Source organism: Equus quagga, chromosome 7 (genome assembly GCF_021613505.1).
Source record: "Equus quagga isolate Etosha38 chromosome 7, UCLA_HA_Equagga_1.0, whole genome shotgun sequence".
NCBI classification, from domain to species: domain Eukaryota; kingdom Metazoa; phylum Chordata; class Mammalia; order Perissodactyla; family Equidae; genus Equus; species Equus quagga.
In genome coordinates this window covers 39,990,661-40,014,111 of record NC_060273.1, presented here as the reverse complement: position 1 = coordinate 40,014,111, position 23,451 = coordinate 39,990,661, and the positions used below count along the sequence as shown (strand labels likewise).

Here is a 23,451-nt window from a genome sequence, read left to right as displayed (position 1 = left end):
ACTTAGAAATATGGAAGTAAATACCAGAGGAAAGAGCTTAACAAATTGAAAATGGATGCTTGGGGGGGTGGGAAGAGGATGAGGGAAGGGTGCTGCAGGGCTACTTTTTGTAGAACTAGTTGAGATTTTCAATTACTTTTTGCTGACGAAGATTTGCCCTGAGTTAACATCTGTTGCCAATCTTCCTTTTTTTTTGGTGAAGAAGATTGTCACTGAGCTAACATCTGTGCCAATCTTCCTCTATTTCACGCGTGGGTTGCTGACACAGCATGGCTGCCGAGTGGTGTAGGTCCACACCTGGGATCCGAACGAACCCTTGAACTTATCCACTATGCCACAGGGCTGACCCCGAAAATTTTTTTGAACTATGTTTATATGTGTCCTTTTTGGAACTATGTTCATTTTACCATGAAAAATACGTAATTTTAATGTAGTTTAAAACATTGTAAAAGAAGAAAGTCATTATAGTAGTTTTGGCCAGAAATAATAAAGGCCTGAAGTTGGATGCTGTGGGGATGACAGGAAGGAGAGAGTTTAAGATTTAGGCAGGCAGAATTGACAGTATCTGCTCGACCCTATGGCTGTGGAGCTCAGGAGAGGTCCAGGCTGAGCCTGTGAGGTTGTGAGGAAGCTAGGGCCAGTAATAGAAACAAAAACACCCAGATAGAGCAAGTGATGGAGGGAAGGAAGATAAGAGACTATGGGTTTGGGATGTTTTGAGTTTGAGGAACCAAGAGGACAGGCAGGAAAAGACCAGCCAGAAGCTGAAACTGTCTAAGCAAGGGTTTGTGTCTGTATCAGTGAAAGATGAGTGTGTGGCAGGGCACGGCTCCACATGACACAGATCACAAAACAGGCCCTGCTGACTGAGCTCATGTCATCAAACTACCCGGCGGAGCGCTGCACAGGGAAATGTACTCTGTTTCTCTAGAGAGTGCTACTCCTGGCGCTGGGCAGCCACAGCTGACTCTGAGCAGTGGCAGGTCTGGTACAGATACCTGGAAATCACACATTTTAATCTCTGCCCTTTATTATTAATTTGTTTATTCAAATGTTGGGAGAGAAAACACATTAAACAACAAACGTTGCTAAAATTATGATTTAAAAACTTGGGAGTTCAGTGAAAGCAGATGTGGAATGGAACAATCAGGAAAAAGCATTAGGAAGAAAGTGTGGGATTCAGACGCACAGAGGAGAAAGAAGCACACTTCTGGCAGTGGGTAGGAAGAAGTGTAGTGAATTCTGGAACTTGGGAGGAAATGGTCCACTTGGGGCTAGCTGGGAGTTAGGAGATGGCTACTGGACAGGAAGAGTGAACTCAGAAAGGATTTTCCCACAACAGGAGTCAGTGAAATTATTAGAGCAGGGAACTGAGAGTTGTGTTAACTTAGTCTCTCCCATTGTTTTTTTGTTTTTGACATTTTCAGGATGAGATGTTAAAATCTTGTTAATCAGCTCCATTGTTTGTAAATTTGAGCCACAGAAATGGAGGAAATCTACCAAGCAAGAGTCACATTAAAGTTTATTATTTTTATAATTGTAAACCTAACATATAACCGTATAGAAAAACAAATTGAAAAATACAGAGATGAAAATAAAACCAACCATAATTCCATCTCTCCAAGGTAAGCCCTGCTCTTTATTTGAGGAGGCCCTTCTCAGCTCCTTATTGTGGGGCCCCAGCTGATAGGCCGTGCTCACAAAGCTCCGCCTCTAGCTTCCACTTCCGGCTGCAGAATTCCCAACAGTGTTCTGGATGGCTTTCCAGGGTACCTCCGGTTGTTGTTGCTGAAACTGAGCCCGTCACTGACTCTCCCGTTTTAGATCTCTGCTTCACCAACACCAGGGCTGGAACCCAGGCCACAGCCGCCCCAAGTGCTGAGATGATGATGGTTGCCCATTCTCATGTGCAATTAGATGCTTCCTTTGAAATATCAACTTTTTCCAAAAAATTGTTTCTGAGTGTTTTGGAATCCTTACTCTGTGTGTAGTTACATATCTAGTCCTGCAAATGTCCATCTCATTAGTCACCCAGTCTGTGCCTCTCAAATCTGTCTGCCTCTCTCCACTGATCTTGATCTATTTGAGGCCTTTGGAATCACCGCCACAAACTGGTGCCATTCCTTCTCAGTGGTCACTCTAGTTCAACCATCACATGCTGTGGTCATGATGATCACTTCCTTTGCCAGTCTCATCTCTGGATACTTTCTGTCTCAAAACCCCCATGTTTTAGGCATATTGTCCTGAATTTACCAAGTCTGCTGCAGCCCCCTCTGCTTAGAATATTCACCCCTCATTTCTCTTCCTAGTGAATTGCTACTTACCTTTTCATAATCAACTCAAATGCCATATCCTCTGAGGTTTCTCCTAATCCTCTTAGAAGAAATGTCTACTGAAAGAAGATGAGTTCCCTTCTCTAGTAGGTGATCAGAGGAGGCTCCAGAGAGGTGGCATCTGACCTAGAACGTACCTTTTAAGGGGGGTATACTTTTGACATCAAAGTGGGAAGAAAAGGAGAACAGGTTCTGGCACTGGCCTGCTGCATTCAGGGCCACCTAGCAGTCTAGCCCTGTTGAAGAACAGGCTGGGAAGGGATGTTCTGTGGCCACTGAAGATCTTTGAAGTGAGGGAGACAATTAAAATAGGGAGAGAATTTTTGACGAGTGTGTTTCTTATTGGACTGGATAGCCAAACAGATTTTGGACTATGTGGGTGTAGTCTGCTTGGAGAAGCAACTCAAATGTCCTCACTCCTGGCACAGTAATTGCTGTCTTCTTCCTGCGCACTTTTTTTTTTTTTAAAGATTGGCACTTGAGCTAACAAGTGTTGCCAATATATTTTTTTCTTCTGCTTTTTCTCCCCAAATCCCCCCCAGCATACAGCTGTATATTTTAGTTGTGGGTCCCTCCAGTTGCGGCACGCGGCATGCCGCTTCAGCATGGCTTGATGAGCCATGTCTGCACCTAGGATCTGAACCTGCGAAACCCTGGGCCACGGACCCTGAGCGCGTGAACTCAACCACTCGGCCTCGTGGCTGACCCCTTCCTGCGCACTCTGTACAGCACTCATCACATAGCATAGTGATGATCCGTGTCTCTTATTTTTTCAGGGCAGTCTTTTTTTTTTTTTTTGAGGAAGATTAGCTCTGAGGTAACTGCTGCCAATCTTCCTCTTTTTGCTGAGGAAGACTGGCCCTGAGCTGACATCTGTGCCCATCTTCCTCTACTTTATATGTGGGACGCCTGCCACAGCATGGCTTGTCAAACTGTGCCATGTCCACAACCGGGATGTGAACCGGCCAACCCCCCACCACTGAAGCAGAACCCGTGCACTTAACCGCTACACCACCTGGCCGGCCCTGTTTTTCCTTCTCTATCTTATTTTTTTCCCCTATAGCACCCAGCACAGTGCCTTGAACATTGCAGGTGCTAGTAAAGACTACTGGAATGAGTGGGCGTATCTTTAACACTTAAGTCCTTTAATGTATTTTTCCAAAGAAGCTTCTGTATTACCCTTTCTAGCAAGCCCCTAGAAACAAGCATCAGACTAATATCCGGATCTCAACGACACCCTCATAAAGAAGAAGTTAACTTTGGGTGAGCAAGGCTGGGGCTCCTTGTCCTTCAGTGGAACCTTTGCTTGGGCAAGGTCTTAGAGTTGCTTCCCGCCAACCCCTCCTCCCATCCGCCCCACCCGCGCATCCCCGGGCGTGGCCGAGCGCGGCGCCTTTAAGGAGGGGGCGGAGCACAAGTGGAAAGACAAAGCCCCTGGCCGCGCGCTCCCCCTCCCCCCTCCGGCGCACCACACGGACACTGGTGCCCGGATGTCGGTGTCGCCGTCGGTGACAGATGGCGCAGAGTCTGTATGCTAGGGGGCTTCTCTGGCTTGACCTCCTTGAATTCCCGGCATTTCGGTCTCCGCTGTCCCCCACTTTCAACTCCGCCGCTGGAGGTCCGCACGCCTGTCACCGGCGCTTACATAACGTGACCTTTCACCTCTTCATACTGCCCTCTGGTGCGCTGCAACGCAACTGCGCGGCTGGGGAAGGGGGCGGGACCCAAGAGGAGACCGGCAGCTCCTCCGAGCCAGTAGACTGTGAGCACTGACCAGCTCTCCGCCTATTGGAGCATTCGCCACCGGCGCCACAGGGGAGCAAGTTAGTGTGTGCGCTGGCCGGGCGAGGGGGAGGAGGGGAATCTCCCGCCATTTTTCAATAATTTCCTCCGGTGCAGCTGAGGAGGAGTCGTGACTGCCGAACGCGGGGACCCGTAGCGAAGGTTGGCCGGAGGCTGCCGGGCGGCGCGGCGGCGTGCGCGGGAGCTCTGTGCCCCTGCGTCCGGTTGCATGGCCCTCGCGCGGCCGCGCCGGCAGTGAGGGAGCCGAGTTCGCGCCGCCCTCTCACCCCTCCCCTCCCCCACCCACCCCCGGGAGCCTGCGCTCGCTCCGGGCCGCGGGGCCTAGTGCCGCGCCGCGGGCTCGCGAGGGGCCGCCGCCTCGCCGCCGCCGCGATGGCGCCACTGCTGGGCCGCAAGCCTTTCCCGCTGGTGAAGCCGCTTCCCGGCGAGGAGCCGCTCTTCACCATCGCGCACACTCAGGAGGCCTTCCGCACTCGGGAGTATCCTTTCCAGCCGCGCCGGCCAGGCCGCCCGCGGGGGGTGGGGGGACGGGGGTCCGGGGCCGGCGGCGGCGCGGCCCCGCGCGGTGGCAGCTGTCAGCGCGCCCGGCGCCGGCGGGCCTGCGCCCGAGCCCGAGCCCGAGCCCGGCGTTCTGGGGGCTGGCCGGCCCCGCGCAGGCCGCCCGGAGCCCCGCGCCCTCCATCCTTGCCCGGCTCCGCACTTTGTCCCCGGGCCTCGGCGGCCGGCAGCGAACCCCGCGTCCCCCTCCTTTAGGGCGGCAGGCCTTCGGGCCCGGGGGGCGCGGGGCTGCCTTCGCTGCTGCCTTTTCCTTTTTAATCAAACCGTCAGCTGAAGTTTTTGAAATGGGACCCGCGCGGCCTCGTGATCCGCTTGCACCGTGTCGGCTGCGTTTTACCCGGTCTCTGCGGGGGCACCCGTGTTTCTGTTCTCCCGGCGGGGCTGGAGGCCGGTGATGATCTGACAGGATCGGGAGGTGGGGGACCGAGAATGGGTTTCCAGACTCAGAGGAAAGGGAAGAAAAAGAGTTCCCTTGGAGGAGCTGATGCCTTGCTTCCCTGGGCATGCACGTTTGAAATTTTGACAATTTAGAAGATTGGGATTTGTTTTTGAGTAAAATTAGGCACGACGTATAAGTAGGAAGCATTGTCTTTTAAATAAGCATCCTCTCTTCTAATCGTTGTTTAAGATTTCTTGCGCAAGCTGAGTGTTTTAGTTATCAGTTGTATGACTTTTATTTACTTACCTTATGGATGCCAGATGAGTCCTTTTTGAAGTTAAAGTGTGAAAAAGAAGATTTCTGAGTTAAGCTTTCTTTAGTGTACGGGCAGCTTCAAGAGGGAAGGCGAATGTATTAGTATTTTGATTTATCAGCTTTTTCCCTTTGGAAGGTCTTGACTTCTTAGTAATTTCTGCTTGTTTGCTTCTGCGAAGGAAGTGCCCATGTGAGCGATGTCATTTCATTTCATTTCTCTTTGATTCCCCCCTTCAACGTAATACTTTATAAGGTAACCTCATTCATGTTTGAGTGCAGTTTGTGAATATTGGGTGTTTACGTACAGAGAGACCTGGAAAGTAAGTCCATGCTGTAGGAATGCTCTTGAAGAAATAGAACTGTAGCATCTCAGAGCTGAAATGGACCTTGGAGGTGGTTGGGTTCTCCTGCCTGCTTTGCCAGGTGGGCCCAGGAAGTTGAGGTTGACTTGTTAAAGGTCACACACTGTAAGTGACTGGAGCTCGGAGTAGAATCCAGTGCTCTTCCTATCTCATCCCTGTAAGTAAATCAAAAAGGAATTTGAATGATGTTAGTGCATTTTTCGTATCAGTTTGTGGTCAAAGGTGCATTTAAGGGAGGAGTGCGGGTGGTAATCTGGTTCTTTTTCTTGTCTTGTTAGGACTTTTGGATTGCTTTGGAGAAGTACTCCAGCTCTACTAAAAACATACAGCATTATTCTAAAGGTGCCCTACTTTAAAAAATTTTTTATAACATTCGAAAACATTAGTGGAGTAAAAAATTACTTGTGGGAAGCTGCCATATCCTTTTCAGATGTCATCTTTTGAGCAGGTGATGGTTACTCACATACTAATATCATCGGACGTTAATTTTTCAGGTCTGGTTCTAGTGGAGTGTGGAAAACATGCGATAGAGAAGAGGCAAGTTCTGAGTCTGTCGTAGGCCTGGAGCCATGTAAAAAATGGCCATAGATAGCTAGTTTAGAACTGGCAGCACAGGCGTATTCATATCATTTAGCAAAATCATTGAAATACAACGAACTATATGAGCAGTTTCTCTTGATGACGGTTGAAAACTGAAACCTGAAGCTTTTTAAGTGGTATGTATTTAATAAAAATCTTCATTTTTTACATTTCCCGTACCAGTATTTAGAACCCTTTTAACAAAGGAGTTCTTAAATGTGTTACTTATTGGGGGGAAATTGCTCCCTGGGGAATTTCTACAAGTGGAAGCACTTTGAGGATCGTTTTTAAACAATTGTACTGTGTGGTTGGCAGGTTGGCATATTTCTTTATTAGGCTATTAGTGATTTTATAGAGGAGAACAAGTATGTGGTTGGGTAACAGCTGCGTTTGAAGTATTGTTATTTCCAGTTCTTAATTTATATTTACTGTTATGTTTTTAATCGGATTTGATACTTTAATTTTCTCCTAATACCTGCCTTTTGATTGCATGTATATTCTATAGCAAATTTGTATGATATTTTATTGACTTAAAGAAAGTATTGTATACCTTTATTAAGCTTACAGTGGTGTGACAGTGATGCACACATTTAATGATTGGGTGTTATATATGGATGATTATTGTACGGTAGCTTTGAGTCTGTGGTACATTACTTCCTAGGGAAGTACTACAGGCAGGACACTAGACATAGTTGGAGAAATTAACTATATCAAAATCAATTCTGATGTGATTATTTGACAATAGGATGATAACACTGACTGTATTTTAAGTCAAGATGGATTTTAAGGAGGAAGCAAACCTACATGCAGCCTGCTGTAGATTAGTATTTTTGTTGTATTGCTTTAACTCCTAGTTTGTAAAGCTTAGAAAGAACTAGTTCATAATCTTTGTAGCATCAATATATGAGAACTTTTAGAGATGTAATGTGGAGGGGCTGTTAGAATATACAGTTATTCTGGCTCTAGGCAAGAATAATTTGACTTGCCTAGAAAAACATGTCTAGAGCATGTCTCCAGAGTTGGAGTTAAGTTGTAGTTGCAAGACAGGATTTTATTGGACAATGGGACTACTGAGCTCTTACGTTGATTTTTATAGTTTAATTTCTTTAAAGTAACAAGTTATACCAGATTAGAGTTATTTTTAACTTAATGATAAACTGGTCCAAAGAAAGAAAATAGGATAAAAAGCAAATCTTGAGTTGGCACTTTGTCACCTTACGTACAACTCTTAGGGTTATAGTTATGCTTATTTAACCTCCATACTTTTCTGGGCCATTTTCTTTCAGGCTATCAAGTACTTTATTGAAAGAAACAATCCTTACAAAGCTAAAGAGAACAAAGCAGCAGCATATTGTGGTAAGGAGGTAGCTCTTGAACTCATGAAAAAGTAGATTCGTATTGAGATAGTCTAGGATTTGAAAATATCTTATCATTTATAGCTTTCACAACCTTTGGAGAATTACTTTGACATTTTGTCTGCAATATATGTGCAGCGGTCTCTGGAACACTGAAACCTCAATTGGCATTTGCTCTGAGTGGTTATTTGAGAGTGAGCGAATTATTTTGGTAACCTAAAATCTGAAATAGGATTTAGAGGCAGCTGACTCAGTATCCTTCTAGTGGACTGTTTTTACTCCTTTCATTTTCATTTTTTCTCTCGCTTTCTTTTAACATAAGTCAAAGTAGTAACCAGAACATAGTTACATAAACTTAAAAATACCCAATGTTAGGGATTCTTGCAGGAATTTCAGTTTCAGACTTGAAATTAATCTAATTTAGATGACTAGTCAAACATTTTGTGTTATTGTCAGAGGACGTACATTCCTAGATGTAAACCTTAGGTTTATAGTGCTGTCCAATAGAAATATAATGTGAACCACATATAATTAAAAGTTTTCTAGAGGCCACATTTGGGGGAAAAAAAGAAAACAGGTGAAAAAAGCGAAGGACACATTTTTTCTTATTCCAGGATCCAGGCTGAAGGAGCAGTCCCTGTCTGCAGCGTGCTTTTCTAGTGAAAGTAAGAGCTGGAGGAAACCAGGATTGCTTTTTCAGCTTCTTCCGGGAGGTGGCATCTGTCACATCTGCTCACGTCTATTGGTCACAGCAAGTCATGTGGCCAAGCTCAGCATCACTGGGAGGGGATGTATGTTCCTCTTCACAGGAAGCATTGCAGGCCCCATGGCAGTGGGTAGAGATGTAGAATTCTTTTAAGGAAGGGAGGTGAGTATTTGGAAAGAATAATACAGTCTGCCATATTTCAGGGGTCAGGGAATGTTTCCTGGGGGAAGTTACTTTTAAGTTGAGATCTAAAGGATGATTAGAATTTAGTTAGATGAAGGATAGGGGACTTGGTTTTTTGAAGAGTTTGTGAATGTGAAAGTTCTTGATTTTGAAAAATTGGAACAAGTTTCATATGGCTGGAGTGAAGAAGTGGGAAGGGAGATGGAATTGCCTAGTCGTGAGAGATACAGAAAAGGGCTGCATCACACAGGTCCTTGTGAGATGGGCTGAAGAGTGTGGACTTTGCCTTAAATTTAGCAGAGGCTGTTGAAAAATTTGAACAGGAAAGAAGCAGTCTTTTAGGTCAGAAAGATCACTGTGGCTGCAGTGTTTAGAATGGATCTGCAGCCTTGAGACTAGCAGCAACATAATCTAGGTGATAGATAATGGTAGTCTGAATAAATTTACCAGCCCTTGGGGTGGATTTCAGAAATAAATTAGGTAGATTTGACAGGATTTGGTGGTTGATTGGGAGAGGAGTCATGGATATTATTTTGGTTGTCACTTGGTTAGTGGTGTCATTCTCTGATTTAGAGAATCCTGGAAGAAGAACAAGAGTTTATTTCTCTTTGTTTGACTGAGAATGGGGGGCATGGGAAGCGAAGTATTTAGTTTCAATGTTTTTTTTTTTCTTTTTTTTGAGGAAGATTAGCCCCTGAGCTAACTGCTGCCAATCCTCCTCTTTTTGCTAAGGAAGACTAGCCCTGAGCTAACATTGTGCCCACCTTCCTCTACTTTATATGTGGGATGCCTGCCACAGCATGGCTTTTGCCTAGCGGTGCCTTGTCCGCACCTGGGATCTGAACCGGCCAACCCTGGGCCGCCGAAGCAGAACGTGCACACTTAACTGCTGTGACACTGGGCTGGCCCCTAGTTTCGATGTTCTTATATTGAGTTGCTGTGCATATTCAAATAGAAATGTCTGTATTACTAGTGGATATATGGGCCTGGAGTTCAGAGAGAGACTGAGCTGGTGATAGAAATTGTTAGCATATAGGTAGTAGTTGAAGTGGGAATGGATGAGGTCACCCAGAATGAGAATGCTACGGTGATAGCAGTGATTTTACTTACTTATTTTATTTTATTTTTTCTGAGGAAGCTTCGCCCTGAGCTAACATCCGTGCCAGTCTTCCTCTGTGTTTTAGTATGTGGGCCGCCAGCACAGCATGGGGCTAACAGAGCGGTGTAGGTCTGCCTCCAGGATCCCGACCCAGGCTGTCTAAGCCAAATTTGCTGAACTTAACCAATAGGCCACCGTGGCTGGCCCTGATGGCGGTGGTTTTCAAAGGAAGGTGGGAAAGATATGTTTCAGGGGAAAAGGGACTTTCATTGTTTGAAAAACTATGATCAATTTAAATATATTTTCTTTGAAAAAGTTTCCCCTTTTTCTCTTCTTAAAATAATACAAATCACAGGAAATAAAGCTCAACAAAATCTTGACTGGTGAAGTGATTTTCAGTACTATGGGAGCCAGAGGATTGCTTCCCTGTGAACATATTTGTATTTCAGGAGACCTGAGGGCAAATGAGATTTTTAGGTACTCAAAAAAAGAAATGGGTTTAAAAACAAACAAAATTGAGGAAAAAGGATGCTAGGGTGAGTAGCACAAAGGACTAGAGAAGACAGGAATTACCAATGATGCCAATTAAAATGTTCTAAAATCTTATGACTGAGTGAGAAATGAGAATCCGAGGCTGGATTTAGGATCTGTTATTGGAGTGGAAGGACTGAATTGAGGAAAACATAGATGGTTGCAGTTAGGGACTGAAGAGATGAAGATGACTCTGATTTCTGACTTGGGCACTAGGGCCATTCAGTGAGGTTGGAAATATCTGTTAAGGAGCAAATTTGGGAGAGGGGAGGGATAATAAGAGTTGAGTTTATAAAAAGTTGGATGTGAGGTATCACTGAGGCATCCAGGTGATACCTGTCTTGTATGTTGTTGGCTATATGGGTCTAGGTATGAGGGGAATAGACTGGGCATCTTATTCCTATTTTTTAAAATAACAGCTAATAGTAAGAACTTAATGTTCTCTCTTTAGGACATCTTTGCTAATCTCACATTCTCTCTGATTACACAGTGAATTTCTTCAGTGTAGCTAAATAATGTATTAGAATGTTATCAAGCTTTTGAATGTTTTAATAAATCCATGTACTGATTCTTTCATTGTCTTTATTTTACCTCCCCTCCTCCAGTGCAAACAGACAAACAAAAGGAGAAAAGGAATCCATGTTGTTGGTTAGTTATGATAATATCCCTCCGGAAGCCATACTGTTTCCTTTTCTCTCTCTATAGGTTTTTATAAATTTTCAGTGATTGGATTTACATAGCTTTGGATGGAAGTCTGACTCCTGATTTTTATTTATACTCTCTTTTGTTGAATCATTTAAATATTAATACCACCCCTGGTAATGAAATAGACTCACGGCTTTGGTTTTGGCAGATCTGGAGAGTGATGTAGTCAGGGAAGGTGCTTATACTATTGGCTAAAACTGCTGTTTTGGATTACCTGTGGATTTGTCCTTGTCGTTTGTCTTTTCACTGATGATAACCCTGGAAAACCAAGAATCTCCATATATTAAAAATGAATTACTTGTTTAGTTGTGAGGTAATATTCCAGAGGGAGCTGTTTGAATACTTTTAGTTCAACCACTATATTCTGTTTGTTTTGAGGAAGATTAGCCCTGAGCTAACATCGGCTGCCAATCCTCCTCTTTTTGCTGAGGGAGACTGGCCCTAAGTTAACATCCGTGCCCATCTTCCTCTATTTTATGTGGGACTCCTGACACAGCATGGCTTGACAAGCGGCGCATAGGTCCGCACCCTGGATCCAACCTGACGAACCAGGGGTCACTGAAGCGAAATGTACGAACTTAACCACCGGGCTGGCCCTCAACCACTGTACAAAGTGTCACTTGGAAAGTACAGAGATTGGCAGCTAATTCTCTATTTGTGGTGTTAGTTTATTTTCTTGCATAGCATCTGTTGCTGTGCATAAAAGCAAATTCGTTACTTGTCACTTGAATTTGAATGTGGCTTGCTGGTAGTGAATTCCAGTTGAGATGTGTGGAAGGTTACCATATACCTGGCACTAACTTATAGGATCTCTTCTTCTATCTCCCTCATGAAGACTGAACAATGACTGGTAAATGACTTGTGAATGTAGTATTATTGGAGACAATATAAAGACTGGATCAATATTATTATATCAAAATTATTTTAAGACTTTATGGCATTTATTTATTTATTTTTTTGTTGAGGAAGATTAGCCCTGAGCTAACATCTGTGCCGGTCTTCTCCATTTTATTTGGGGGTCAGCATGGCCCAGAACCTGAACCCGGGAACTGGGCCGTTGAGGCGGAGCGCGCCAAACTTAATCACTATGCCTTGGGGCCGGCCCTTGGAATTTGTTTTTTAAACCTTACGAATCAACATGTGTTTCCAAGGTAGACCGGAAGGCTTTTAGTAACTGGGTCAGAGCATATGCGCGAGGTTATTCCAAACCGCCTGTAGACAGTGGTCTAGTCATCTCCTCTCACAGCGGACCTGATCCTAAACTTGCTGGCCATCTGACGCCTGTGGTGATTTCACATACCTCAGCTTCTCATTCCTCATGACTTGGGTTGTGTTTTGCCTTTATTTTTCCTTACAAATTTTTGTACTGTGTAAGTCTCGTGAAATGAAACTTGAGTGAATTGAAGAAATCACATTTGTACTAAAATATTAACATTTTATTTGTAAAACAAGACAGACCATTCTAATCGTACTTTAGTCTTAATCATCTCATTTAGAGAATCTGATTTCAATTTTATCTTCTCATGCCATCCATACATTATAGAAAAGATACTGTAGTTTTATTTATATATATAAGTATTTTATGGATATGGATTGGTTGTCTCTGTTTCTTGAATATTGTTTTCCTGAGCCACTGTTAACAGAGAGTATGAAGCCCGCTTGGAAAGATACAGTGAGCGCATTTGGACGTGTAAGAGTACCGGAAGCAGTCAGCTAACACACAAGGAGGCCTGGGAGGAGGAACAGGAAGTTGCTGAACTGTAAGTAATGGCAGCATTGCCCTTCTACCACTGTCTTCACCTTATTAGGAAAGGGGGAATGTTAACCATAAAGCAAAATTTATGTTTAAATTTGTGGGGCGTAAATTGGAATGCATTACATTAGTATAATGTATTGGTGTCTGAGTGCCTTTGCCTAGTGATATTTTGCTAGTAACAGAGTGTTTGGAATATATAGTTGTATGTATACTCATTTAGGCATTTTCCAGGCTTTTGAGTATTCTTGCTCTGTACTTTTACCTTGTAAATACTCTGGAGATGTGGTTCTAAGCAAAGGAACCTGGTATAATCTAGCAGTAATATGGAGGCAGCAAATTAGCAGAAAGTTTTCTTTATTTTGTGGTCGTTTGAAATTTAGGACAGTATTTACAGCAGCTATCAAAAATAAATACACGGTTTGAAGACAGTTTATCTAAGTCGGGTGGTTGAATGAGGTCTTTGAAAAAATCCTGTGTTCAAAGTGCTTGCTTGTCTGGATATTCTCTCAAAGAAAACATTCAAAATTTGTGCAGTAGGAGCATGCAAAAGATAAGTAGAAACTAGGGATGATAAAACAGTACTCTGGGGAATTTGGAATAGAAGCTTTTTCTGTGGACTTCTCATTGACTTGTCTTGTTAGCAGATAAGCAGAGAGCATACAATTTAGTAATCTAATACTGTTCTGCTGTTTGTCTAGTGTAACAGCTCTAGGTTCACTTGAGACCTGAGTTCTAGTAATGGCTCCATCACTGACTAATAATTAGTCAAGACTGTTAACCTGCTGCCTGTTTCTCCTTGGCCTGGGTCACTTACATTGTTCCATTTTGGATTAGTGTTATTTATGTGTATGCCTTGTTTAGTATACTAGACCAGGGGTTGGCCAACGTTTTCTGTAAAGTGCTAGTTAGTAAATGTTTCAGAGTTTGTGGGCCATGTGGTTTCTGTCTCAGCTATTTAACTGAGGTTGTACAGTGAAAACAGCCATAGATAATACATAAACAAGTGGGAGTGACTGTGTTCCAATAAAATTTTATTTGCACAAACTGGTGGCAGACTGGATTTGGCCCATGGGCTGTTGCTGACCCCTGTGGTGGCCTGTCAACTTCTTGAGGGCAGGTCTCATATTTGGCTTATGCTTGAATTGGTTATAGTGCCTAGGAATAATCCTCTGTACTGCATAAGCACTAACTGTTTGTTCTTTCCAAATAGAGATTACACTACCTTCTCTGGGTGTCTTTTTGGGACAGAAGGATATGTGTGTCAAAATTCTGTGCAAATAAAAGATAATAGCCATTAGCCTACAACTAATAAAGAGTATAAAGAGTAGTAAGGAGGAGGTCAGTTATTGTTGCACGTAATATGATTATATACCTGAAAAACCTAGAGAGAATCAAGTGAAAACTGTTAGGAACAAATAAGAGAATTTGGTTTCAGAGTGAAAATAAATTGCTTTACTGCACATGAAGAGATAAAGTACAGTGGGAATTTAGAGGCTAGAGAGACTAACCTGGGGTTGTTTGGGAAAACTTCATGGGATTTCATGAAGAAGGTGCTGCTCGAAGATAGTTTGTGCCAAATTATAGAAGACAAGATGAGACTTTTGTATTTAATTCAGTAAACAGTGAGAGGACAGCAATAATTTTTGAACAGGAGAGGTGCATATGACAGTTTCATTGATTGGCATTGGGCTTTGAGAAGATGAATCTGGAAGCAGTGTGTAGGATAAGTTAGAAAGGGAAGAGGCAAGTGGGAAGTCTGTGTAGGCTAGCTAAGAGAGTATTCAGGTAGGGAATCATGGCATTGTTAGGAATAGAAAGAATGAGATGGGTTCTCTCATCCTTTCTGAAGAGAGAATTTTTGGCCATAACTTTGGAAAACCACTGCAAACTTTGTTCTTGAAAAGTCATAATACACATAAGCGTATTAAAGATTTTCAGAAGACCTATAGTAAAGAAACTTTAGCATGGTTTAATCTTGTGGGTTTCAAACTTATTTGGCCTTAGAATCCATTACATTGAAGGGGAGTTCTGAAGAACACACTTGGGGAATGCTTTATGTGATTTGATAGCTAATAATATAGGAGGTGATGGGAGCAATTATTGAAAAAGACTGAGGTTTTACAATTTTTATTCAAAGTAAAAATCTTTTTTTCTGATTATAACAGCAATGAATATCTGTTAAAGAATGTAAACAGTACAGAGTTAGTAAAAGAATCTGAATATCATTGTCCAACATCACTCCCCGGAAATACCACAGACAATGGAGTTTTAAACCTGAGTGATTGGGAGGCTTAATAGAAAGAGAGAGTGAATTTATAGGGGCCAAGAAAGGCCTAATGGAATTAAGGAAGTCTGAGGGCATCTTGGAAGTATGATTAGGCTGGGAAGGAGGACAGGGAGGGGAAGACAAAGGTAACAGCCTTAATAAAGGCAGGGAGACTAGAAGCTTATTGATTGTGACTGGGGAATAGCAGATAACTTGGTATGTTAATTAATTGTAAGGGAGTATGATAAGATTTTAAGTCTAGCAATCAGTTAAAGGAACATCTGTAGTTATGGAACCTACAGAGAGTGATTGAGAATATTGTAATATGACAATAAACCTAATACTTGCATTCGATGAATGTTCTTGTGCCTGATCCTCTCCTCTGCCCCACAACACAAATATTAAACTATCTGGTCAGAATTGAATCTCTAACAACTATCTGTTTAGGTTGCTTCCCATTTTCTGCTACCGTCAAGAATCCAGCAGTGAATATCTTTGTGCCCATTGACGGTTTTGATAATTGTTGTCGGACTGCCTTCCAAAAGACTTGAAACAGGCTACCGAGCAGTGTGTGTATGCTACTTTGCACTAATCACTTGCTCATATTGAGTGTGATAATTAAAATTCTTTTTGGCTAGTTTAATTGGTGGAAAGTGGTACTTCATTCTTTTACTTTGCAAGGGCTTTGGTGTTCAAGTCATGGTTCCAACATGTTAACCCTTCCTACTTTATTTTCCTTACCCACAAAATGAAAATTCTAGGCATCTCACAAGACATTGTGAGAACTATTTGAATGAGTGCATGTGAAAGCATGTTATTGATTGAGACGTAACACAAATATAATCAAGTTCTGGTCTCCTAACCGAAAAATGGGCAAAGGATATGAATAAATAATTCATACCTAAAAAGGGAAGTCTACTGCGAAAACAAACAAATGAGAAAATGTGCAGCCTTACTAATGATGTGCCTATTATTTTCACTTTATAGATGAGAAAATTAACTTGGATAGGTCAGTTTGACAAAGCTATTTAAAAGTTCGTTCTTTTTCCTGTGTACCACATGGTTTTTAATCTTTTTATTCCCCAGTGCCTTGCGTACATTTGCTAGAGAAATGTTTAAATTGACTTGGGGTAAATCTCTGGATAGGTTTTTCTGCATTTTCTTGATAACTAATAACATATTTGTTTAGTTTGAAGGAGGAGTTCCCTGCCTGGTATGAGAAACTTGTTCTGGAAATGGTTCACCATAACACAGCTTCCTTAGAAAAGTTAGTAGATACTGCTTGGTTGGAGATCATGACCAAATATGCTGTGGGAGAAGAGTGTGACTTTGAGGTAAACGCCTTTTTTATTAATGTTATTTGACTCACTAACTATATGTCAGGATTGGAGCTTCCAACATATATGACAGAATGTGTTTCTGTGTGTGTAAAATTGTGTTGTGTATGAAGATGGCTTTACTTAATATCAAATATTATGAGGACCAAACTTTTGAACCATATTCATTATTGGAAATGTTTAATATGATGATATTTGTTACACTGTGTACCATTGCACCCTTGTTTTCCCTGTTTTGTCCCTTTTTGATAACTCTCTGCTATCTTGGCTTTTTTTTGTTTGGTAATTTTTTTCATACTTTGTTTAAAAGACTTTCAGATTTATTTAATCCAAATCTATGGTACCAACAAGCAAAAGTTTCACAGTAATAGTGAGCGAGTTGACTTTTTTCTTTTTCTACTTAAATTTGTTTTTTAATTTTCTAGCCCAGGTAACTCAAGGATAACTGTTACTAAAGTGATAGCTAACATTAAAGCAGTCCGTATGTAATCCTTTGAAAGCTTAAAGTAAGATTCAGGAGGAAGGGTGCTAATATTTGTTAAATATCTGTGTGTGCTGGATATTGGGCTAGTCGCTTTACATAATGTCTTGCAGAATCTGCACAGGAAAGTTGAGGTAGTAAACAGTAAGATATTTAGATAGCTTGTTCAGGTTGATATAATGTGTTAGTTCTGAGTGATTTCAGCTGTGTATAATGAAATAGCTGACTAACAGTGGCAAGTACTTCTCAAACTTTAGCTTAAATAAAATCATTTAGAGGGCTTGTGATACACGTTGTTGGGCCCCATACCCTGAGACTTTGGTTCAGAAAGTCTAGGGTAGGGCCTGAAATTAGTTTGCAGTTCTAATGAGTTCCTGGGGTGGTGATGCTAACACTCTGGAGACAACACTTGGAGTAGCATCAACTTAAGCAGTTAAGACATTTGATTATCTCACATAATAAGTCTTAGGGGCAAGTAATTCCAAGTTTGGTATAGAGGCCGAATAATACTGTCAAGGACCTAGACTCTGTGTCTTTCTTTTTTTTTTTCTTTTTTTCATTCAAAAAATGAAAATTGGCTTCTCATAACCCTTATTTTAGTATATTTTTTGTCTGTCTATCCGTATTTGTTGAATCAAAACACCTGATAATCTAAATGTGCTTAAAATATGTAGATCAATTTTAATTATATGTTAGATATTTGAAAAATTTTAGATATTAAAAAACTTTGATTCATTTACTTAATATCGAGTCAATTGTATGAAGTCTGTAAACCCAATTTATTTTTACTAGTAACTTATCTATAATTAGTGTTAATATTTAGTAGTCTCAGTCTCTTACTGACTTGGCTTTTTTTTTTTTCTGACTTGGCTGCTTTTTTTTTTTTTTTATTAATGTTATGATAGATTACAACCTTGTGAGATTTCAGTTGTACATTTTTATTAGTCATGTTGTGGGTACACCACTTCCCCCTCTGTGCCCTCCCCCCACTCCCCCTTTTCCCTGGTAACCACCGATCAGATCTCCTTATCAATCTACTAATTTCCACCTATGAGTGGAGTCATATAGAGTTCGTCTTTCTCTGACTGGCTTATTTCGCTTAACATGATACCCTCGAGGTCCATCCACGTTGTTGTGAATGGGCCAATTATGTCTTTTTTTATGGCTGAGTAGTATTCCATTGTGTATATATACCACATCTTCTTTATCCAATCATCAGTTTCTGGGCATGTAGGCTGGTTCCACGTCTTGGCTATTGTAAATAATGCTGCGATGAACATAGGGGTGCAACGGACTCTTGAGATTTCTGATATCAGGTTCTTAGGATAGATACCCAGTAATGGGATGGCTGGGTCATAGGGTATTTCTATTTTTAACTTTTTGAGAAGTCTCCATACTGTTTTCCATAGTGGCTGTACCAGTTTGCATTCCCACCAACAGTGTATGAGGGTTCCTTTTTCTCCACAACCTCTCCAACATTTGTCACTCTTGGTTTTGGATGTTTTTGCCAATCTAACGGGTGTAAGGTGGTATCTTAGTGTAGTTTTGATTTGCATTTCCCTGATGATTAGCGATGATGAACATCTTTTCATGTGTCTATTGGCCATATTTATATCTTCTTTTGAGAAATGTCTGTTCATGTCCTCTGCCCATTTTTTGATCGGGTTGTTTGTTTTTTTGTTGTTAAGCAGTGTGAGTTCTTTGTATATTATGGAGATTAACCCTTTGTCGGATAAGTGGCTTGTAAATATTTTTTCCCAATTAGTGAGCTGTTTTTTTGTTTCAATCCTGTTTTCCCTTGCCTTGAAGAAGCTCTTTAGTCTGATGAAGTCCCATTTGTTTATTCTTTCTATTGTTTCCCTCAAGTGAGGAGTTACAGCGTCCGAAAAGATTCTTTTGAAACTGATGTCAAAGAGTGTACTGCCTATATTTTCTTCCAAAAGACTTATTGTCTCAGGCCTAATCTTTAGGTCATTGATCCATTTTGAGTTTATTTTGGTGTGTGGTGAAAAAGACTGGTCAATTTTCAATCTTTTGCATGTGGCTGTCCAGTTTTCCCAGCACCATTTGTTGAAGAGACTTTCTTTTCTCCATTGTAGGCCCTCTGCTCCTTTATCGAAGATTAGCTGTCCATAGATGTGTGGTTTTATCTCTGGGCTTTCAATTCTGTTCCATTGATCTGTGGACCTGTTTTTGTACCAGTACCATGCTGTTTTGATCACCGTAGCTTTGTAGTATGTTTTGAAATCGGGGATTGTGATTCCGCCGGCTTTGTTTTTCTTGCTCAGGATTGCTTTAGCAATTCGCGGTCTTTTGTTGCCCCATATGAATTTTAGGATTCTTTGTTCAATTTCTGTGAAGAATGTTCTTGGGATTCTGATTGGGATAGCATTGAATCTGTATATTGCTTTAGGTAGTATGGACATTTTAACTATGTTTATTCTTCCAATCCATGTGCAAGGAATGTCTTTCCATCTCTTTATGTCATCGTCAATTTCTTTCAAGAAAGTCTTGTAGTTTTCATTGTATAGATCCTTCACTTCCTTGGTTAAGTTTATCCCAAGGTATTTATTCTTTTCGTTGCGATTGTGAATGGGATTGAGTTCTTGAGTTCTTTTTCTGTTAGTTCATTGTTAATGTATAGAAATGCTACTGATTTATGCACGTTAATTTTATACCCTGCTACTTTGCTGTAGTTGTTGATTATTTCTAATAGTTTTTCTGTGGATTCTTTGGGCTTTTCTATATATAAGATCATGTCGTCTGCAAACAACGAGAGTTTTACTTCTTCGTTACCTATTTGAATTCCTTTTATTTCTTTTTCCTGCCGAATTGCTCTGGCCAGCACCTCCAGTACTATGTTGAATAGGAGTGGAGAAAGTGGGCACCCTTGTCTTGTTCCTGTCCTCAGTTGGATGGCTTTCAGTTTTTGTCCATTGAGTATGATGTTGGCTGTGGGTCTATCATATATGGCCTTTATTATGTTGAGGTACTTTCCTTCTATACCCATTTTACTGAGGGTTTTTATCATAAATGGGTGTTGGATCTTGTCGAATGCTTTCTCTGCATCTATTGAGATGATCATGTGGTTTTTGTTTTTCATTTTGTTGATGTAGTGTATCACGTTGATTGACTTGCGGATGTTGAACCATCCCTGTGTCCCTGGTATAAATCCCACTTGATCATGGTGTATAATCTTTTTGATGTATTGCTGTAATTGGTTTGCCAAAATTTTGTTGAGGATTTTTGCATCTATGTTCATCAGTGATATTGGCCTGTAGTTCTCCTTCTTTGTGTTGTCCTTGTCAGGTTTGGGGATCAGAGTGATGTTGGCTTCATAGAATGTGTTAGGGAGTTCTCCATCTTTCTCAATTTTCTGGAACAGTTTGAGGAGAATAGGTATTAAGTCTTCTTTGAATGTTTGGTAGAATTCTCCAGAGAAGCCGTCTGGTCCTGGACTCTTATTTTTGGGGAGGTTTTTGATTACCGTTTCTATTTCCTTACTTGTGATTGGCCTATTCAGATTCTCCATTTCTTCCTGATTCAGTTTGGGGAGATTGTAGGAGTCTAGGAATTTGTCCATTTCTTCCAGGTTGTTCAATTTGTTGGCATATAGTTTTTCATAGTATTCTCTTATGATCTCTTGTATTTCATTGGTATCTGTTGTGATTTCTCCCCTGTCATTCCTAATTTTATTAATTTGCGATTTCTCTCTTCTTTTCTTGGTGAGTCTGGCTAGGGGTTTGTCGATTTTGTTAATTCTTTCGAAGAACCAACTCTTTGTTTCGTTGATCCTTTCTATTGTCTTTTTTGTTTCAATATCGTTTATTTCTGCTCTTATTTTTATTATTTCCCTCCTACTGACTCTGGGCTTTGTTTGTTCTTCTTTTTCTAGTTCTGTTAGGCGTCGTTTGAGGTTGCTTATGTGAGCTTTTTCTTGTTTAGTGAGGTGAGCCTGTATTGCGATGAATTTCCCTCTTAGGACTGCTTTTGCTGCATCCCAAATGATTTGGTATGTCGTGTTCTCATTTTCATTAGTCTCCAGATAAAATTTGATTTCTTCTTTAATTTCTTCAATGATCCATTGTTTGCTGAGAAGCGTGTTGTTTAGTCTCCACATTTTTGCACCTTTCTCTGCTTTTTTCTTGTAGTTGATTTCTAGTTTAATAGCATTATGATCAGAAAAGATGCTTGATATTATTTCAACTCTCTTGTATTTATTGATGTTTGCTTTGGTTCCCAAAATATGGTCAATCCTTGAGAATGTTCCATGTGCACTTGAGAAGAATGTGTAACCTGCTGTTTTTGGATGAAGTGTTCTATATATATCTATTAAGTCCATCTTGTCTAATTTTTCATTTAATTCTATTATTTCCTTGTTGATTTTCTGTCTGGATGTTCTGTCCATTGGTGTTAATGGTGTGTTGAGGTCCCCTACTATTATTGTATTGTTGTTGATGTCTTCTTTTAGTTCTGTTAAGAGTTGCTTTACAAATTTTGGTGCTCCTGTGTTGGGTGCATATATATTTATACGTGTTATGTCTTCTTGGTGGAGAGTCCCTTTTATCATTATATACTGTCCCTATTTATCTTTCTTTATCTGTTTTGCTTTGAAATCTACCTTGTCTGATATTAGTATAGCGACATCTGCTTTCTTTTGTTCATTATTAGCTTGGAGTATTGTTCTCCATCCCTTCACTCTGAGTCTGTGTTTGTCTTTGGGGCTGAGGTGTGTTTCCTGGAGGCAGCATGTTGTTGGATCTTGTTCTTTGATCCATCCTGCCACTCTGTGTCTTTTGATTGGGGAGTTCAATCCATTTACATTTAGAGTGATTATTGAGATGTGGGGGCCTACCACCACCATTTTGTGTCTTGTTTTCCGGTTTTCTTCAGTTTCCTTTGTTTCTCGTCCCATGGTTTAATCTGTTCTGATGTAGAGCTGCTACTCTCTGTTGTTGTCCTTCTACTTATCTCCTCTGCTCTTGGTTTTGTAGCCCCTTTCCTTTTTTGGATTTTTCAGGAATGAGGGTTTTCCTGAGGATTTCCTGAAGAGGAGGTTTTGTGGCAATGAACTCCCTTAATTTTTGTTTATCTGGGAAAGTTTTTATTTCTCCATCGTATTTGAAGGATATTTTCGCTGGGTAGAGAATTCTCGGCTGTAGATTTTTGTCCTTCAGATTTTTGAATATATCATTCCACTCTCTTCTAGCCTGTAAAGTTTCTGCTGAGAAATCTGCTGATAGCCTGATGGGGGTTCCTTTGTAGGTTAGTTTCTTTTGCCTGGCTGTCCTTAATATTTTCTCCTTGTCGTTGACTTTTGCTAGCTTCACTACTATATGCCGTGGAGTTGGTCTTCTTGCATTGATAAAGTTTGGAGATCTATTGGCTTCTGTCACCTGAAGATCCATCTCCCTCACCAGATTTGGGAAGTTCTCAGCCATTATTTCTTTGAATAGGCTTTCTGCCCCTTTCTCCTTCTCTTCTCCCTCTGGTATACCTATAATCCTTACGTTGCATCTCCTAATTGTGTCTGATAATTCTCGGAGAGTTTCTTCATTTCTTTTTAGTCTTGCTTCTCTCTCCTCCTCTGCCTGCAGCAATTCTATATTGCCATCTTCCAAATTGCTAATTCTTTCCTCCATATTATCAGCCCTACTGCTCAGAGCATCTAGATTTTTCTTAATCTCCTCTATTGTGTTCTTCATTTCCATTATTTCTGTTTGGTTCTTCTTTATCGTATCAAACTCTTTTGTGACATAGCTTCTGAACTTGTTGAGTTGTCGGTCAGAATTCTCTCTTAACTCATTGAGAATTTTAATGATGGCTGTTTTGAAGTCATCATCATTTAGGTTATATATCTCATTTTCTTTGGGATTGTTTTCTGTGTATTTGTTACTTTCTTTCTGTTCTGGAGATTTAATGTATTTTTTCATATTGCTTGATGTTGTTGATTTGTGCCTCCGTATGGAGATAGAGTTTAGTTGCTCCTTTCACTTGTTTCAGCTGCTGCGGTAGGGGAGCAGCTGTTTATACTGCACCAACCAGGACCTCTGTCTGCAGTTGCTAACTGGGCCTGGGCCCCTCCTCGTAGCCACAGTAGCCCTTTGGATTCCCTCCTCTGCCGTGGGGGCCGTCACAGGGGGGCTTCAGGCTGCTGGTGCCTACTGTTGCAGCCCACCTAGATGTGCTCTCTCCTTGGGGTCTGCAACGGTGTTATGGGCTTTTCCGGCGGCCAGGGGTGGGATCACTTATATTTGTCTCTCCGTTGCTGACGGCACCCACAAAATCTCACTTGTCCTCTATGGGTCGCAGGAGAGCTATTGGCATCTTCTACAGTCTGTGGTTAGTTCACCTAGCTATGCTGCTTTTGCCCTGGGGTCTTCCAGCCTTATGGCTGGCGGCTGGGTGCCTCTTACTGGTGCTGTGCAGAGGCTTTCCCTAAGGCTGCTGTGAGCCTGTAGGGTTTCCCCCTAGGCTACGAAGCTGGGTCTCTGGAACTCCCCCCAGCCCCAGTCCTCTCCGAGATCTCCGGCAATCCCTACTCCCTCAGGGCGGGCAATGGCAGCTGGGGGTCGCCCTGCCCTCTGGGATTCTCTCCGGGCCTCTCCCGGAGCCGTGAATGCTGTGCGTGTCCCCTCTGCTAATGGCAGATAGAGAGATTTTGTCTACTGCCCGGGCGGAACTCCGGCGCTTCCCCTCTGGG

At 41.6% G+C, this 23,451-nt stretch overlaps 1 protein-coding gene across 1 annotated transcript in view; it reads left to right on the top strand.

Moving 5' to 3' along the window:
- Positions 1-4,159: 4,159 nt before the first annotated feature.
- BAZ1B (bromodomain adjacent to zinc finger domain 1B) overlaps positions 4,160-23,451 on the top strand; it is a 79,458-nt gene continuing 60,166 nt past the window's right edge. Inside the window, 3 exon segments of the mRNA XM_046666484.1 lie at positions 4,160-4,615; positions 12,552-12,668; positions 16,120-16,264. Coding sequence (XP_046522440.1) covers positions 4,509-4,615; positions 12,552-12,668; positions 16,120-16,264 — 369 coding nt within the window. The 5' untranslated portion in view covers positions 4,160-4,508.